This window comes from Bos taurus, chromosome 2 (genome assembly GCF_002263795.3).
Source record: "Bos taurus isolate L1 Dominette 01449 registration number 42190680 breed Hereford chromosome 2, ARS-UCD2.0, whole genome shotgun sequence".
Lineage (NCBI taxonomy): Eukaryota > Metazoa > Chordata > Mammalia > Artiodactyla > Bovidae > Bos > Bos taurus.
The window spans coordinates 104,476,479-104,494,994 of record NC_037329.1 but is presented as its reverse complement, the minus strand read 5'-3'; the positions used below and the strand labels follow the sequence as shown (position 1 = coordinate 104,494,994).

At 43.6% G+C, this 18,516-nt stretch overlaps 1 protein-coding gene across 1 annotated transcript; it reads right to left on the bottom strand.

The window, feature by feature from the left end:
• Positions 1–4,961: 4,961 nt before the first annotated feature.
• Positions 4,962–7,584, bottom strand: RPL37A (ribosomal protein L37a). The gene is made up of 4 exons (NM_001035008.2): positions 7,552–7,584; positions 7,059–7,187; positions 6,412–6,494; positions 4,962–5,378 (listed from the first exon to the last, which is right to left on the bottom strand). Exons 1-4 carry the CDS (start codon positions 7,552–7,554, stop codon positions 5,315–5,317), a joined length of 279 nt encoding a protein of 92 aa, NP_001030180.1. The 5' UTR covers positions 7,555–7,584; the 3' UTR covers positions 4,962–5,314.
• Between the last annotated feature and the right edge of the window lie 10,932 nt (positions 7,585–18,516).

The window sequence follows — 18,516 nt, the reverse complement described above, 5'->3', positions numbered from 1 at the left end:
GTCCTATAACTGAGCCTTTGCAAACCATCAAAAGTAAACTATCTCCAGGCAATGGGGCACACGGTAAAACACACGACTTCCATGCATGCGAGTCAACTGCAGCAATTCCTTCACTTTCTTCACTGTCAGAGTCTACGCCATATAGGTATCACATTGATGAATTAGGAGTTCTGAAAGTCCATCTACACTGATCCTGGGCAGACATGTTGTAGGCAACAAAGACAAATCCATACCCATACCACCTGTCTATCTCTAAGACAAACTGCAGTCCTTTGCACGATGGAAGTCATCCAGTATAATCACTTGTCCAAGCGGCACCCCTAGGGAATGGTGGGTATCATTTTAGCTCAGCATTGGCCTCTTGTTGCAGTGTGCCACTGAGCATAGCCAACAGCCAGGTCATCCTTGATAAGGGCAGGTCCATCTTTTGAGCTCACACACAGGCTCAATCCCCACTATCATGACTGTTTTGTTCATAGGCCTATTGAGCAAGCGCCAAGGTAGTGGCTGGTGAAAACTGCTGACATCAACAGAATGGGTTCTTATTTATCTGCTTAGTGAAAACAATGTCCATAGTAAAGGCTTTTTGTAGGCATTCACATAGGATCTAAATATCAAGAAATATCTACAAACTTATCCCTGCAACATCCTTGTCACCAGTCTTTCTTATTCAACTCTTGGACCAGCTGCTAACCGAGCTGGTTAAGTCTAAGACGTTGGAGCAGGTTTAAGTTGTGGTCCAAGACACTTAAGTCTCTACAACCTAGCAAAGTGAACATTCCATTTTAGAAGGCTGCCGCACACATCTGATTTTATAATTTTACGGACCATGTAACAGATGGGCAGTTTCAGATGCATAGAAACTTTACGTTCAGACATTCTACCAGTAGCAAACAAGAGCTACCTTTCCAATGAATAATAGACGGTAGACATCTCTAACTCCAAACCCTACCGCATGTGATTCTTCTTTTGGAGCATCACTGAGCAGCTCTACCACTGGCATGTGCTGGGTCAGACGAAACGGCAGAGTAACTTGGACAATGACTTGGACCTGCTCCAAAGTCCTTTCTCCAGTCTCCACTCAAAATGGATTGCCTTACAGGTTTCTCAGTAAATGGGACAGGCAAGCACTCAAATGTGACCTGTTTGCCCTCCAAATCCAAACAAGTCCAATAAATAGTATGCTTTATTAATTAGGGGTGGTCTAAAGTGAAGAAACTTGCTTATCACTGAAAACAGGCAGTGTTATCTGTATTACCATACACATGTCAAAGGCACGTGAGGTTCACAATACTTCTGATTTCACTTTGGTCCAGTTATTTTATCAGTGTAATGGATTTCTACGACCTTTTGAGACACCAACGTGATCAAGATTCATCAGAATGATGACAGAATGTGAAGTGATAGCCTTGAAGTAAAGAACGTATACTGCTATCCCAGTAGTGTAGCAAATTCTGATTATTTTGCATATAGGGATGAGGGGAAACATTTGTTGGGTTAATACCACATCAAGGTCAGAGGTGTTGCTTTCCTCTAATATAGTACTACATTTGTTATCAGAGTGGAGATTGATTATGACCAAGAACACTGCTCATTGACAATTTCAGTTGTTCAGTGGTTATCATTCATCGGATTCCTCATGTATTCTTTTTAGTATATTGGGGTGTGTCTGAGGTGCATGGGGAGGGGAGTAGCAGAGGAGTACAATTCTAGGTTTGTGCTTGACCTTTCCAAACCTAACAGCCTTCCCTCCAAGGAATGAAAGAAAGGACTTCACCAGTCACTAAGTATACTCAGTCCCATTCTACATTCTGGGAATGAGATAAAAACCTTAGGGTGGGAGGCAGCATTCCACATACCCAATGATTTGACCCAAGATACCATCTGACTTCCATAAGCCCATATTCTGACCACGGTCAACGGCTTTCAGATTTCCACAATTTACAGCCTGTACTTGTAGCCTAGTTGTAATGTTCTTCAGTGAGTTGCAATTTACAAGGTGGTTTGAGGGACAAATTTTAAATTAGGTGAGTTAATAAGTTTGATGTTACAGATACTTGCCCTTCTAAAATCTGATTCCTCGCAGAGAATTCTTCCTGTCATGTGTAGTTCTGATGAGAGTGTCTACTAAGATGCCTAAGGTCAGAAATGCAACCCATTAAGCCACTTGAACTCTCTTCAGGTTTTTGACTTATGAATAATGCCCAAAAGACATTAACATTTTGTCTCAGTTCCCCCACTGCTGTGAAAACTGCCTTGGTTTCTTCATCTTCCAATCCTAGTCCTTCTCTTCTAGCCTGTGAAACACTCAATTATCCTCCAATAAACATCCCCTTTGCTTTAGTTAGTTCAAGTCAGTCTGCTACATGCAATCAAAAAACTCAAAACTGAAACAGGTAGGAATTGGGGCAGCTCTGTAATCCTGGCAGGAGTCCATGAACCTTTTCCAAAGCTTAGTGCTTTACCTTACCATTATCTTGGTCATCATTTTATTCAGATTCTCTAAAAAGCAATGATTGGCTCCACTCAGCCTATCATGTGTCCAGCCCTTTTCAATAGTGCTTGGGGAAATTCTTTCATGATTCATGTGCAAAAGCAGCCAAACTGTAACTTGTTTTCTCCAGACTGGAGTAAGCTAAAGTGACTAATGTACAATTAGAAAATACTAAGCGAAGCTCCTGGAAAAGTTATTATTGCTTGATCCTAATATCCATGTCCTAGAACTTAACCCTCGACAGATTGACATGACAACTTCATACAGGTAACACAACCACAGGTAGACACGATGCAGCCGAGTAAAATACATCTTCTCCTTACAGGAAACACACAAAAGCCCCAACAATTTTAACTGTAGTGCTCCAGATTATGGGCATGCCATATGGTTGTATACAGGGTTGTATGCACACACCCACACCCACAAACAGGGCATGTTAGCTTCCTATATCAAAAAATTTTGCTTTAGCCCCTCTATCCCCCTTGCATCATATGTACCTTATAACACTTTTCCTGGTTCCCCAACACCGTAACTCACCCTTCTGTCATAGGCAGCTTCCCTCCTGACTCCACCTGAAGCGAGATATGCTGGAAATACAGTACCACCATCTCCAAACTTGACACTCTCTCCAAGATCCACACCATTATTGAGTGTTCTGAGGCCAAACTGACCTAACTTGTTGAGGGGAAAACTACTATATCCTTTCACAGGTGAGAAACCTGAACAAAGAGTAAACATGTCCAAGGCCACTAGCTAGGAAGAAATGTAAATCCCTACTGACTCTAGAACCCGTGTTTTAACCACTATGGTACATTTTGTTTTTGTCTTTTCTCATTTTGTTGTTTCCAAATAAATTTTGGGAATGTGTTCCAGAGTTCAGGTTAAGAAAAATTAGATTAAGACTGAAATTGCCTTATACAGAGATTTACCTTGGAACACTTTTACCACATAAGTTTTCCAAACCAGAGCTGACTGTAGCATGACATTAACTTGACCCTGACTCATTCTGACTCCTGTATCCCAAAACTTATGATCAATGTTTCCATTCCCTGTTGTTGAATTCTGGCCCAAAGTACTATCAACAACAAAATGGCTTTTGGTTTTTCAGAGGAAGACAGTTAACATAAATCACAACTTTCCTCCCAAAATTTCTTCTCAGTCCAGTTTTCGGTTCCAAAATTATCTCTAGTACTCATCTCTTACTGATAATCCTTTAAAACAAAGCTCAAGTATCCCCAGCTCTCACCTCCACACTCAAAACATGCAGTTAGATGTGTTCGTGTCTCTGGCAACCTGTATACATGAACAGTATTTAGGATACAATGAGATTGGCCTGTAAACGTAGAATCTAAATCTAGTGAGGAACACAAGCATTAGTCTTTATATTCTGATGCAAAGTCAATTAAACAACTTAGAAAGGCTCAGAAAACTGCTATAGAAACAAGCTAAAGGGTGGGGAAGCAGATTAAGAAGGGACATACTCCTGAGTCCATAAAATACAAGGCAGAGTATAGTGATAAAGCAAGGATTAGGAATCAAAAGCCTAAATTTCGGCCCTACCCCCACCAGCTGCCTCCTATAGTCTGGGAAAAGTCACTTTTTTTTAAGCTACAAAAATAATTACTATTTCAACAGCTTTCTAGTTGGTCTCTATCTCCAACAATCTTAAAAAAAAAAAAAAAAACCCAGGTGTATCCAGGAATATCAGCTCTGGAGTCAAGAATGCATGGGTTGAAATGCCAACTTCATGACTCACAAATCATATAACTGTCATGTGTAAATGAAGTTATTATCTACACTTCATTTACTTGTCATGGTATTAAATGATACTCCATGCTTAGAATACCCAGACAAGACAAATGTTACCTCACCACTTAAAATTCTAATTCTCTACTACATACTGAGGAGAAGGCAATGGCACCCCACTCTAGTACTCTCGCCTGGAAAATCCCATGGATGGAGGAGCCTGGTAGGCTGCAGTCCATGGGGTCACTAAGAGCTGGACACGACTGAGCGACTTCATTTTCACTTTTATGCACTGGAGAAGGAAATGGCAACCCACTCCAGTATTCTTGCCTGGAGAATCCCAGGGATGGGGGAGCCTGGTGGGCTGCCGTCTCTGGGGTTGCACAGAGTCGGACACGACTGAAGCGACTTAGCAGAATCACACCCAAATTCCAAGCAAACTTAACACAAAAGCCTTCAGTTAAGACTCCAAATTAGAAATTCCAGCTTCCATCATATACTCCATTCCACTATCAAGCACTGTTCAGCAAATGAAGCAGAAGAGGGTAACCATACAACTACCCAGGCAGTTTGGTGGAATTGGTGCTTCTTAACCACAGCCAATGAATGCTTATTCACCTCCCTATGCTAATCCAAAATCCCATTCCTGAAGGCCTGGGTCAAACATTTCAAATAAGGGCAATGTGTGATCAGACAAAACACCACAAGTTAACAGGCAGTATATGTCATCTTAACCTTTAAAATATTAAAAAATACATATTAACTGTGATTTAAAAATTGCATTTTCTGGACCAATCTACTTCAAAGAAGTCTATCAAGAACAGACTTAGGCTCATAATTTTATGTCATGCATCATTTGACTACTGAAAAAAAAAAGCAACTGGATTACAACCCACCTCAGCATGCTTTCCCAAGAAAAATTTAAAGGATTTTAATTAAGCTCTTATTTTAGAAAGCAAAAATAACGCAATGCAAATAAGAACGTCTAACCAATAAAATTAACACGCCAAAGTAATTCTGTTAGATAAATTAACCCATTTAATAGGCTAGCAAGGGTATCGAATGGTGGCGCCTCTACTGGTCCTTCAGTTCCTTCAGTCTTCTGATGGCGGACTTGACTGTGACGGCAGAGGTGGTGCTGCAAAGAAAAACAAAGTTGGTTCCAAACTAGTCACATGCAGAGTGGCAGATGAGGACACGCCTCACGTTCACAGTGCAACCCCAGCGACGACAGCTACTGGCCATCTCATGCATCTGACTGCTCACAGACAGGAGAGCATGAAATGAGCAGGAATGACTGAGAGGCTGACTACACTCACTAACAAGAAATGGACAGAATGTCAGAAGAAACTAATAAATTACACGATGGCACAATGAGAGCTATCAAGGAAACAATGTCTAAGGCGGCACAGCTGACTAAAGCACACTGTGGAGATGATGAAACAATGTTTTCCTACAACACTCAGGCGCTGTACCTGAAAAACACATAACCACTCCACCTCATGTGGTAGATGAATGCTAATTCGTTTATCCATCACAACCAAGAGCACACTCCATTTTCCCTTTTGTCCACAGAGAACCCCAAGGTGCTTATATATATATATATATATATATATATATATATATATGTATATATCCACATCATTTCAACATTTTCCAGTATTTTACACTGCTTCAATTTTAAATTGAACAAAAACCAAAATTTTAAACTACACTAGCCAAATCATTTTGCTATGTGACTAATGTATTGGACAGCACGAGTTCATAAGCTGGCTAAAGGGAAACCATGTCAGCCTTCAGGTTTAGCAATGAATCTCCAGATTAGAGGCCTTCAAGGATGGGCTTGGATTTCCAAAATTGGATAAAGTCCAATATAATCAATAACCAACAAAGAAGTTTATCTCTGCAATTATCACTTGGCCCTTGTCAGTCACAAAGTGGAAGCACCTCAACCAATACTGTTTAGAACAGCAAAGGTGTGTTGGCCAAATGGCCTCACATGTACAGCAATAAGCTAACTGACCTCTTAATTTTTACAAAAACAGCCTGCCATACAAGTGTTGTTCAGGAGTCAGCCCAGCTAACAGATCTGTTAAAATTAGCCCATCCAGCCACAAACCTGAATTTTGACATGGCCCACACTTTCAAACACCGTAAAGAAACGGACTCACTTGTAGGTCCAGGCACCACCAGCTACTGTTTTCATGCAGGAACCACAGTGCCAAATGCCCACAGCTCTTCTTTTCATCTTGGTCTGCAAAAGATAATCAATTTTTCCTATGACCAAATAAAAGCCTTTTATATTACAAACATCCAGGTGTCTAATAACACTAGGAAGCTAGAACTAGTGTACTTTGTGAGGTTATTTATGTTTTTTTTTTCCTTCTAATTTCAGGGTCTCTGGTGCAAAATTTGCATTCATCATAGTGACACAACCAAGGATGTGAATGACCTCCCCACTTCCAAAAACAGTATTTCTGCACACAGTAAACAAAAATCTCTAGCAACACCAGCAGACAAAAGTTGACAGAACCATATTCCACAAAGGAGGTTTGACTTAGGCTGGGGCTGTCAAATAATTTTTCCCCCTTTAGCTCTCAAATGGTTTTCTTTAAAGGAAAAGCGTTTCACAAAGCCCGAAGATATAAACAACACTCTTACCTCAAAACTGGTCCCCAACGGTGTGTGCAGCTAACTGCTCAACAACTTAGAACCAGCAAACTTATTTATGAACTTCTACGAACTTCCTTCAAGAGAGGACCCGTTTCGGAAAGAAACCATCCCGCCCTTGTCCCTTCGCGTCCAGAGACCATCTTACTTTGCCACAGAAGGAGCAGGTATACTTGGCGTGCTGGCTGATTTCAATTTTCTTCACCATTTTCCTGAGGGAGGCACCATAACGGGTCCCGTATTTGCCCACGATTCCGACCTTCTTGGTGCGTTTAGCCTGTTAAGAATGAGTTAAGACAGAAAACAGAGATATTAGAACTCTGGAACGGGGACTTCGCCTCTCCATCAAGTTCCGGCGCCTCCACACGCCTTTCTTCTACCTGCCCACCTCGCTCTCCCACTCTCCCCACCCTATCCCCGTAAACCCAGGGCCCACGGTGGGCCTGGTGCCCCGGGAGCACCCGGTGAACCCAGACTGGACGCGCCAGCCCCCGCCAAACCGCCCTAATGTGCATCCCAGAGGACAGGCGAGGGTACGCAGGCCAGAGCGGGCGAGCAGAGACAAGTTAGGGCAAATAAACCAAAAAAAGGGGCAGATGCAAGCGGATAGACGTTTAGGCCTCATCCTGAACAACACTCACCATGTTAACGCAACCTAGATCCGAGCCCAAGAGGAAGCTGGAAAGTGCGCAGGCGCGGTTTTAGGCCGACACCAGGAAGTGGTGTATGCGAGGCCCAGATAGGAACTGAACTCTATGGTCTGGAGGTTTTCTCACTCCGGTGCCTCCAGGGTAGTGTGGTCGGAAGCCTCTCTGACAGAGATACGGTGATTTACAAATTGTAGCGACAAACTGTGTAGCAGAAGCTCTCTCACATATCGACATTATCGTTCATGTATCTCACGAAATCCTGCAAAGGAGGTACGATTTCCTCCATTTATAGACAAGATTCAGATTTTAAGTAATTTGCTCACTCATTGGCACTTAGAGAAGTGCTTAAAATATGATTTCAGATCTCACCGCTTTCTACATTATGCCTTCTAGTAGCGGCAAGCCCTGTGGTTGTGGGTAGTGGGGATATTTAAACTGAGTTTTGTCTTTATATATTTCTGCATTTTTCTAATTATCTCTTAAAATTAGTATGTATTTATAACTGGAAAAAAATTTCTAAGTCCATTAGAAATGTGTACACCTTGCACTCAGATCTTGGTTTCTAATATCATTCTACAATGAAAGGAGCCAGGACTCCTTGGAGAAATGACGATCCCAGGACTGCTGAAGGACATATGCAAGATGAGCCTGGAGTGTTGTAGTGCCAGAAAGTAAGGAAGTGCATAAAAACCAAAACAAAAAACCCTGCTGTGATGGAGCTATGTCAAAGAGATAAGGTAACCAGCTGAAAGAACTCCCAATGGATAAGTCTGGCAATTTTTGAACAAAAAAATCAAGTTTTGTTGATTTTTAACCCAGAGTAGAAAATAAATGACCATGAGTCCATGCTGATGTGAATAAATGATTGAATAAATAAATAAATGGGGGAGAAGAGGCAACTCACTCTTGCAGAAGAATTCTAAATAATTTATGTGGATTCTCTGCTCTCTAAGAAGGGGGATATAACTCCTCACTCCTTAACTGTGGGCTGTGTAGGGTGATTCCTTCCAAAGAGCACAATATGAGAAAGCGAGGAAAGAGTAACCACACAATGGAGAAACCTGCCAAATACCAGCAAAGCCGAGTCAAGGTCCGTATCAACAGTTATAAATCATGGAGGTAGCATGTCTCCCTGATATGGTGCAACGACAGTGGCACTTTACTTTTGTGGTCTTTCTCCAAACCCATCACCGAAGTCCAATCATGAAAAATCAGACAAATGCGAATTGTGAGGTGTCCTACAAAATTAAGATCATAAAGAAAACAGAGAGTCTGAGAAATTATCACAGTCAAGGGGAGCTTAAGGAGACATGAATGTAAATGTAAAATGGGATCCTGGAACAGAAAAAGACATTAGGTAAAAACTAAAGAGCTCTGAATAAACTGTGGACTTTAGTTAATAACAATGTATAAATATTGGTTCATTGGGGGCTTTCCAGATGGTTCTAGTGGTAAAGAATCCACCTGCCAATGCAGGAGGCATAAGAGACGTAGGTTGGATCCCTGGGTTGGGAAGATCCCCTGGAGGATGGCGTGGCAACCCACTCTAGTATTCTTGCCTGAAGCTTGACAAGCTCTGTGCATAGGGTCGCAAAGAGTCAGACACAACTGAAGTGACTTAGCACACATGCACATACTGGTTCATTGATTATAATAAATATACCATACTAATGTAAGATGTTAATAACAGAGGGAACTGGGTTTTTTAAAAAGTACATGGGAACCGTGTACAGTCTCTTCAGTTTTTCTTTTTAGGCCATTCTGCACTGGCATTTGAGATCTTAGTTCCCCAAGATCAAGTTCCTTTGATCAAACTGGTACCCCCTGCAGTAGGAGCATGGAATTTTTTTTTCCCTTTGTTTCACTAACAAAGATTTATTATTTTTGTCTTTCTAATTTAGTTATTTTTAATTGAAGGATAATTGTTGTATATTGTGTTGGTTTCTACCATTCAGTTCAGTTCAGTCGCTCAGTTGTGTCCGACTCTTTGTGACCCCATGAACTGCAGCACTCCAGGCCTCCCTGTCCACCACCAACTCCCAAAGTTCACTCGAACTCACGTCTATCAAGTCAGTGATGCCATCCAACCATCTCATCCTCTGTCGTCCCCTTCTCCTCCTGCCCCCAATCCCTCCCAGCATCAGAGTCTTTTCCAATGAGTCAACTCTTCCCATGAGGTGGTCAAAGTACTGGAGTTTCAGCTTTACCATCATTCCTTCCAAAGAACACCCAGGGCTGATCTCCTTCAGAATGGACTGGTTGGATCTCCTTGCAGTCCAAGGGACTCTCAAGAGTCTTCTCCAACACCACAGTTCAAAAGCATCAATTCTTTGGCACTCAGCTTTCTTCACAGTCCAACTCTCACATCCATACATGACTACTGGAAAAACCATAGGTTTCTACCATATAGCAACATAAATCAGCCATAGGTATACATATACCCACCCTCCCTCTTGAACCTTCCTCCCACCTTCCACTGGGAGCAAGAAGTCTTAACCACTGCCAGGGAAGTTACTCTTCATTTAAAAAAAAAAAAAAATTTATTTGGGTGTACCAGTCTTAGTTTCGGCATGTGGGATCTAGTTCCCTGACCAGGGATCAAACCTGGGCCGCCCGCACTGGGAGCATGGAGTCTTAGCCACTGGACCCTGGGAGGCCCCAATTTTTTTTTTTAAATAAATCTTAAACTTTTCTGAAAAATAAAGTCTATTTGAAAAAAAAGCCCACAAGCCAAGATCACAAGTCAACTCCATGAAAACAGAGCCTCAGTTGTCCACCTTTGCATCCCAGGACTGAACACAGAGCCTGGCATGATGGTGGTAATGGATACATGTTGCGTAGGGAAATGGTACCTTGCGTGGTATAATGTTGATGATGAGTTTTTAAGGGGATTTTTATTTGTCTGGGCTTCTCTGCATTTCAAGGTCAATCCACTTATGTTAGAACTAAAAAAGGCTTTATAGCTTTTTTATAGCTCCAAGTGGAAACTGAGGCCCAGAGAGGTCAAGGGACTTGCCCAGGGTCATAGAGCCAATGAATGACTTCCAGACCAGTGCTCTTTCTACTGTGTCACAAGATTTGAGCTGATTCCTCAGCTGCAAAATGAGTATACCATAACGACGTCTAAGGCTCTTGAAAAATGAAAGTGTTAGTCACTCAGTCGTGTCCAACTCTTTGTGATCCCATGGACTGTATGTAGCCCGCCAGGCTCTCTGTTCATGGAATTTTCCAAGTAAGAATACTGGTATGGGTAGCCATTCCCTTCTCCAGGAAATCTTCCAGACCCAGGGATCAAACCTGGGTCTCCTGCATTGGAGGCAGATTATTTACCTTCTGAGCCACCAGAGAAGCTTAAGTAACTTCTATGAAGTGCCTAGTGAGCATTTCTAAATGATGGTTATTACTGTTGAGATGATGATACCTGATTTCAATATCTCTTGATGCTTTATCAGTCCTATTTTCTGTCCTCCCACACTCAAGGAACTACAACAGATTTGTTTTCTACTTTTACCTTAAAAATATGCCCATCTCTTTTCTCTTTAATTTCTTTAGCTTGAACACAATGAGACTATTAAAGTCTTGGCTATTGCTACCTGCCTCATGGGTACCACCAATGGAGTAGGGTGTGCTCAGCATCCCTCAGTTTCACCAGAGGCTCCATTCACACATTCTCTGTGCCTCGAGGATGAAGGATGGCAGGGGGCCAAGGGAATAAGTCTCTCTTCCCTCAGAAGAGAAACACACTGCCTTTGGGGGATGATTTCTGGAAATTTCTTTACCCAAACTATGCCCTGCCTCCGGAAAACTATAAATTAAAATATATTGCAAACAAATGGGACTGGTGAAGGACTGTTGAGGAACAAGCACTGGGGAATTCCCTAGTGGTCCAGTGGTTAATCGCTCAGAAGTGTCCGACTCTTTGTGACCCCATGGACCATAGCCCGCCAGGCTCCTCTGTCCATGGGATTCTCCAGGCAAGAATACTGGAGTGGGTTGCCATTTTCTTCTCCAGGGGATCTTGCTGACCTAGGGATCAAACTCAGGTCTCCCACATTACAGGCAGATTCTTTACCATCTGAGCCACCAGTGAAAGTGACATCTTGGGCTTCCCAGGTGGCACTAGTGGTAAAGAACCCGCCTGCCGATGCAGGAGATGCAAGAGACACGGGTTTGATCTCTGTGTAGGGTAGGTCCCTTGGAGGTCATGACAACCCATTCCAGTATTCTCACCTGGAGAATCCCCATGGACAAAGGAGGCTGGCGGGCTATGATCCATAGGGTCACAAAGAGTTGGACACGACTAAATCGACTTAGCAGGCACGCCAGTGGTTATGACTCAGCACTTGCACTGTGATGTGGCCTGGGTTCAATCTCTGGTCAGGCCCAGCCAAAAAAATAAAAAGAAGCAAAACAAGCAGTCTCCCAGTCCTTCTCTTCCAGCTATTCCAGTCTGTGCCTCTAGGTCAAGCAGGAGCTGGGTAAGGACAGGCAGCCTGGCACTGGGGCAGCCTGAGCTGAGGTGAGCTCCCCTGGGTTGGGTCTAGGGTTTAGTTTAGATCATCTTTTAGTGCATTTACCACTTCCCACCCCATCTTCTGTAGAGCTTCCCCTGTCTCTGACCTTCAGAGGGATAGAGAGAGAAAAAGCAGGAGAAGAGAGAATGCATAAGTAGAAATGCAGTAGAGTGGCTGAAAATGAGACACTCCATTATAAGAGGAAATTGTTCATGTTCAGAGCAATTTTTTCAAAACCAAACAATTCTCTTTAAATAGCAAGCTTGAGGATGTACAAATAGCACTCTCATGAAATCAGCTCTAAGTGGCTTCAGAGAATTGTGTGTGGAGTCTCAATTTATCTTCTCTGTGGGCTTGTAAATCTCATCCCCATTAAAGGACCATCAGGTGTACGGGTTGTTAATGGTGATGTGTACCCGTAAAAGTCTCCATCAAAAGCTCTGCTGAGTCACTCCCACTCCACCAGAGCCAACAGAATTCACTTTTTGCTTTTAGAAAAATAAATAAAAGTTGCTTCTAGAGAAGAGTGCTTTTAGCTGTTTCATCAACCAGTTCTCTTGGGGGCATATGGAACATTTTATTTTTGAAAGAAATCTGAGGTGCATGCAACATCCTACGTTCATCTCACGATGCAGACAGAAAGGGCTCATCCCGGAGTCCTGGGCCCCTGGTTGTTTCTTCACTTTGTGCCTGAAGAGCTCTTTGTTCACTCTTCACTGGTGGCCACAGATGAAAGTGAAGTCTGCACAGGACTGTTGAGAGTGCTGCGGGCCCAGCTCGACTCTGAGGAACTGACCAGCAAGAGGAGGGCAAGGCTGCCAAGGCCTGGACACCTGGGAAGAATTGGGTGTCTGAAATGGATTCTTTCCTTCTTCCCGTCTCTCTCCACATTTACCGCATGGCATGTAGGATCTTAGTTCCCCAACCAGGGATGGAACCCGTGACTCCTGGAGTGGGAGCTCAGAGTCTTAACCACTGGACTGCCAGGGAAGTCCCTACTTGGCCACTCTTAAAAGGGATAAAGGAGATCAATATGACACAATGGCCAAATATGTTATGTATAATAAAAGGAGCCATTGCTAGTAGGAAGAGTTTGATACAATTTTTATAAAAACAAATTTTATGTATGTTTACACAGATTTGTTTGCATAGGGAGTAAGTTACCAGTGGCTTCATCCCAAATTGTTGAGTTATCCCAAAGAGTTATCACATCTAGGAAATAGGGCTGGGAGTAGGGTGGGGATGCAGGACTTTCATTTTTGTATTCAAACATTTCTAGATTAATACTTACATAGAATTTATAATAATGAATAGAGCAGTGGATGAAGGGACAGGCTTTTCAATAAGTGGTACAGAGATAACTGCATCTTCATATAGAAAAAAATTAACTTTGATCTTATGTCTCCCCTTGTACCCACAAATAAACTTCCGGTGGATTGTCGATCTAAACATTAATAGCAAAACAATAAAGCTTCTAGAAGGTATTGTATTTGCAACTTTGGGGTCATGGTTACACGGGTGTTTATTTTATAATATTTTGTTAAATTGTAAATTTGTTTCATGAACTCTTTTGCATATTCTATTTCATTACCTTCCCCCCAGAAAACATTAGAAGGAAGAATAAGGGTGCCTGGTACTCAATGTATCTGTTGAATGGTTTGGGGTAGGGAGCATGTGGGCAGAGGGTGTTATAATACCCCAAAGACTGTGACTCACAGGCTTCTCAATGCTGTCTGCTATGATAAGGAATCCATTTTCTTCTTGGAGAAACCCCCTTCCCTTGGAAAACACACCACCAAAATAAAACTTAGGTATGAGAGACTGTCAGTGAATCCTCCTTAAGCTTCTAAACCTTTTTTTAACCTTGTAATCCTGAACTTGGTAAGAAGTCAGAGAATAGGATGAAAAAATAAGATTGGACTTCTTTTCATCCCCTTTGCAGTTTAAAATTCACTTGAAAAGATCTTCAGAAAACATCATTTCCAATAGATAAGAATGCACAAATAAGGCAAAACCCAAGAGTCAGCAGTGAGGGTACGGCACCTCCAGCTGTTTCTCAGCTCTCCCTCTGACCTAGAAAAAGGCTTCTGGGAAACCAAGTAGGAAAAGACATGATTAATTCATGCACAAGTGGATTGAGGCCAGCAGGATTCCTTACTGCCTCTCAGAGTCTTCCTGATGCCAGCCCTCGAGGCAGAAATTAACCAGGGTCATTCAGGGAACCAGACTTCACTTGACAACCTGGTGAGGAGAGGCAGAGACAGCTGCAGAGGGCCTTTAAGGGGAACACTGTTGGTGGGGACAAGAGTGGGATGAGATGCCCCCAGATTTTCTTCATTCCAACTGGAACATTTCCAGAAAACATGGTGGATGGTGGTGTGCATGTCTGGATTGAACTGCAGAGTGAAGGAGGAAAAGAAGTTAGTGTGGATATCCTTCCTTAAACCCAAAGGTATTCACTATCTAAATAAGTCCAAATATCTTTTACTGAATCACACAGAAATGGCTGGACAGATCTCAATGCATTTCAGAGATACATTTGGGGAGGTATAACTTAAAATATATAGGCTGCATGGGGTAAATGAAATTTGCTTTGGAGGACTTCAGAGACATCTTGGGGGGAGGGGGAATTTTTCTCCAGAGTAGCTGAAACTGAAGTTTAACTGGAGGCCTCAGATAGTGGCTCAACAGGCCATCTTATTGATACTAAGACCACAAAGGAAGAATGGTTTCAAATTCGAGCACCCTCCCACTGGCAGGCACTGACCTGACACCTGGAAGTACCTCAAAGACAGGCCCTGGGATGAATGCAGCAGGTTATCTGTTAATTTGATTTGGAAGTGATTCTTCCAACTGGCACTGTATGTTTCAGAATCACCTACACATTCACTTTTACTTTGAAGCGTACCCCTCGTATCCTAGCCACATTCCTGGAGTGAGAAGGGATTATTAATGGAAGCAGGAAATGAGGTCCTAAGCAATGAAAGAACTTGACCAAACAGCAGCAGCTGGGGATGTCTACAGACTCATGGGAGAGGGCTTCCTAACATTTTTCAAGCTGTGTGATTTAAGGGCATCGTGCAGGGGCTAAGGAGAGGCACTGGGACACGCTGGGGAGAAATGCTTCTTTCTGAAACTCAGGATCTGACTATGATTCCAAACCTTTTTGCTTCCGGAGTCTCGACTCATTTCAGCAATTTGTCCTTAATGAAGAGACTGTATTGTTTTCACTAATGAGCTCCCAGGACAGCAAAAATCACATGGGCAAATTTACTGTAGGATTGTTAGCATTTCTTTTCACAGAGATTCTGTCCCCACTGGGCCAGCTCCTAACAGGCCCCCTGGTGCACGACTGACCCTGTCCTTCTCCATATCTGCATCATTCACATGTCCACTGCAGATGGACAACAGCCATGCTGCTGCTGCTGATAAGTCGCTTCAGTCGTGTCCAACTCTGTGTGACCCCATAGACGGCAGCCCAACAGACTCCCCCGTCCCTGGGATTCTCCAGACAAGAATACTGGAGTGGGTTGCCATTTCCTTCTTTAATGTATGAAAGTGAAAAGTCAAAGTGAAGTCGCTCAGTTGTGTCTGACTCTTAGCGATCCCATGGACTGCAGCCTACCAGGCTCCTCCATCTATGGGATTTTCCAGGCAAGAGTACTGGAGTGGGGTGCCATTGCCTTCTCTGGGACAACAGCCATGCAGTGATGTAATTGGCTCTCCAGAACTGCTGCTCATGAAGGGACTTAATACAGCTTATGTGAAAGAGATGGGAATACCAGACCATCTGACCTTCCTCTTGAGAAACTTGTATGCAGGTCAGGAAGCAACAGTTAGAACTGGACATGGAACAACAGACTGGTTCCAAATAGGGAAAGGAGTATGTCAAGGCTGTATATTGTCACCCTGCTTATTTAACTTCCATGCAGAGTACATCATGAGAAATGCTGGGCTGGAGGAAGCACAAGCTGGAATCAAGATGGCCGGGAGAAATATCAATAGCCTCAGATATGCAGATGACACCACTCTTATGGCAGAAAGTGAAGAAGAACTAAAGAGCCTCTTGATGAAAGTGAAAGAGGAGAGTGAAAAAGTTGGCTTAAAACTCAACATTCAGAAAACTAAAATCATGGCATCCAGTCCCATCACTTCATGGGAAATAGATGGGGAAACAGTGGAAACAGTGGCTAATTTTATTTTTCTGGGCTCCAAAATCACTGCAGATGGTGATTGCAGCCATGAAATTAAAAGACGCTTATTCCTTGGAAGGAAAGTTATGACCAACCTAGACAGCATATTAAAAAGCAGAGACATCACTTTGTCAACAAAGGTCTGTCTAGTCAAGGCTATGGTTTTTCCAGTGGTCATGTATGGATGTGAGAGTTGGACTATAATTGATGCTTTTGAATGTGGTGTTGGAAAAGACTCTTGAGAGTCCCTTGGACTGCAAGGAGATCCAACCAGTCCATCCTAAAGGAGATCAGTCCTGGGTGTTCATTGGAAGGACTGATGTTGAAGCTGAAACTCCAATATTTTGGCCACCTGATATGAAGAGTTGACTCACTTCCAGACCCTGATGCTGGGAAAGATCGAGGGCAGGAGCAGAAGGGGACGACAGAGGATGAGATGGTTGGACGGCCTCACCGACTCAATGGACATGGGCTTGGATGGACTTCAGGGGTGATGGACAGGGAGGCCTGGCATATTGTGGTTTGTGGGGTCCCAAAGAGTCGGACATAACTGAGCAACTGAACTGATTCGATGAAACAGCGGCCTCTGCTCTATGTTAATCACTCTTAGAAAAATACTTAAGTTCCTGTTTGGGAGGAAATGATAGTAAAATTTAGGTAGACCATTTGTCCTCTGGAAGCTTCCAACAAGATTACTTGTTGTTAAAGACAAATGTGGTCAGGTGGAACAGCTCGCAAAGTTAAAAAATAAAGTGCAAAGCTGGGAGTGAGATGGTGTGAGACAACCTCAGGTAGCCCAAGGGAGAGCCCAGGCAGGAGTTCTCTCCCAGGCCTTTGGTCCTGGATTTTCTCCAGACAACCACAAGTAGTTCTTATGTCAGTGGGTGATGAGGAAACCAAAGTCCTGATTATTCATGGAGATCTGGGGCCCCAGCAGAGAATTCAGTGGCAGGATAAACCTGTAGGTGCAGCCTCAGCTGCTAATCCCACAACCCCTCAGAAAGACAGAAGCAGCATCTCATGCCCCTTAAGCTTAGGTGTTCAGGTGAACTTTCCAAAGAGCTCTGACCCTGTGGGGAAGTCAGGAGCAGCAAATCGATAATGGTGATTAATAGGAAGCAGTCATCAAAGGCCAGGTTTGACCCCAGAAAGCAGCAAGGTCAGCGTCTTCCTAGTTATTCCTTAAGGCTGGAGCTTATAGAGGACATGACCCTCAGCCCAGACGGTGCTGAGAGATCAGAGAGCCTGAACAGCAGTGAGGGAGCTGTGTGGCCCCCAAAGAGCCCCTCTCTCAACTGCAGCAGTCTGGGAGCCCAGGAAAGGGTGCTCAAAGGAATAGAAAGGGGTATATCCCAGGGTCTTGTCCTGGTCTGTTGAGCAGAGAGCTGACTGGGAGCCTGCAGAGAGACCAGGCTAGGTTCACGGCCAGGGCTGAGCCCCTTGGGAGGGAGGCTGTCTAACACACTGCTCTCCATCCCCCCGCCTCACCAAGCATCGTGGGCCTCCTGCCCTGGCCAAGTGGCACACTGACCCCTAGAGTGGGCCCTCAAGGGGGCCTGGCTGCCACGCTGCTCTGTCTCTTCCCAGCCGAGACACCCTCAGTTCAGCGTCTGCATCTACACAATGAAAATGCAGCTACCTACCTCAGGGCTGGGGTTCACCGTGTCTGTACATGAAAAGTGATCGGCTGGGTCAGTGCCCATCTGCAGCACAGTGCAAAACCGTTCGGGCCTAACCTTCTGTATAGCTCCAGGAACCCTACTCAGTGCTCTGTGGTGACCTAAATGGGAAGAAAATCCAAAAACAGGGGGATATATGTATATGTTATTGGGGCTTCCCTGGTGACTCAGTGGTACAGAATCTGCCTACAATGCAGGAGACACAGGAGATGCAGGTCTGATTCCTGGGTCAGGAAGACCCCCTGGAGGAGGGCATGGTCACTCACTGCAGTATTCTTGCCTGGAGAATCCCATGGACAGAGGAGCCTGGTGGGCTACAGTCCATGGGGTCACAAAGAGTTGGACACAACTGAAGCAACGGAGCATACATGTCTATGTATAGCTGATTCACTTTGCTGTACAGCAGAAACGAAAACACATCATTGTAAATCAGCTATACTCCAATAAAAATTAATATAAAAAATCATTTAGACCTAAGAATCCACACCAGCAAATGTGGGCCTCACTCCAAGCCAGCACTTACACCTGCCCCCTGGCTTTGCACAACACCAATTAGAGCAGCAATGCCTT

Bases quoted from the DNA above. Each gene is read 5' to 3' on its own strand.
- RPL37A (NM_001035008.2), bottom strand. The intron at 6,495-7,058 runs GTAAGATGGTCT...TATCTTTTGCAG, and splicing joins CCTGCTCCTTCTGTGGCAAA to ACCAAGATGAAAAGAAGAGC. The intron at 5,379-6,411 runs GTGAGTCCGTTT...TTTTCTTTGCAG, and splicing joins GGTGGTGCCTGGACCTACAA to CACCACCTCTGCCGTCACAG.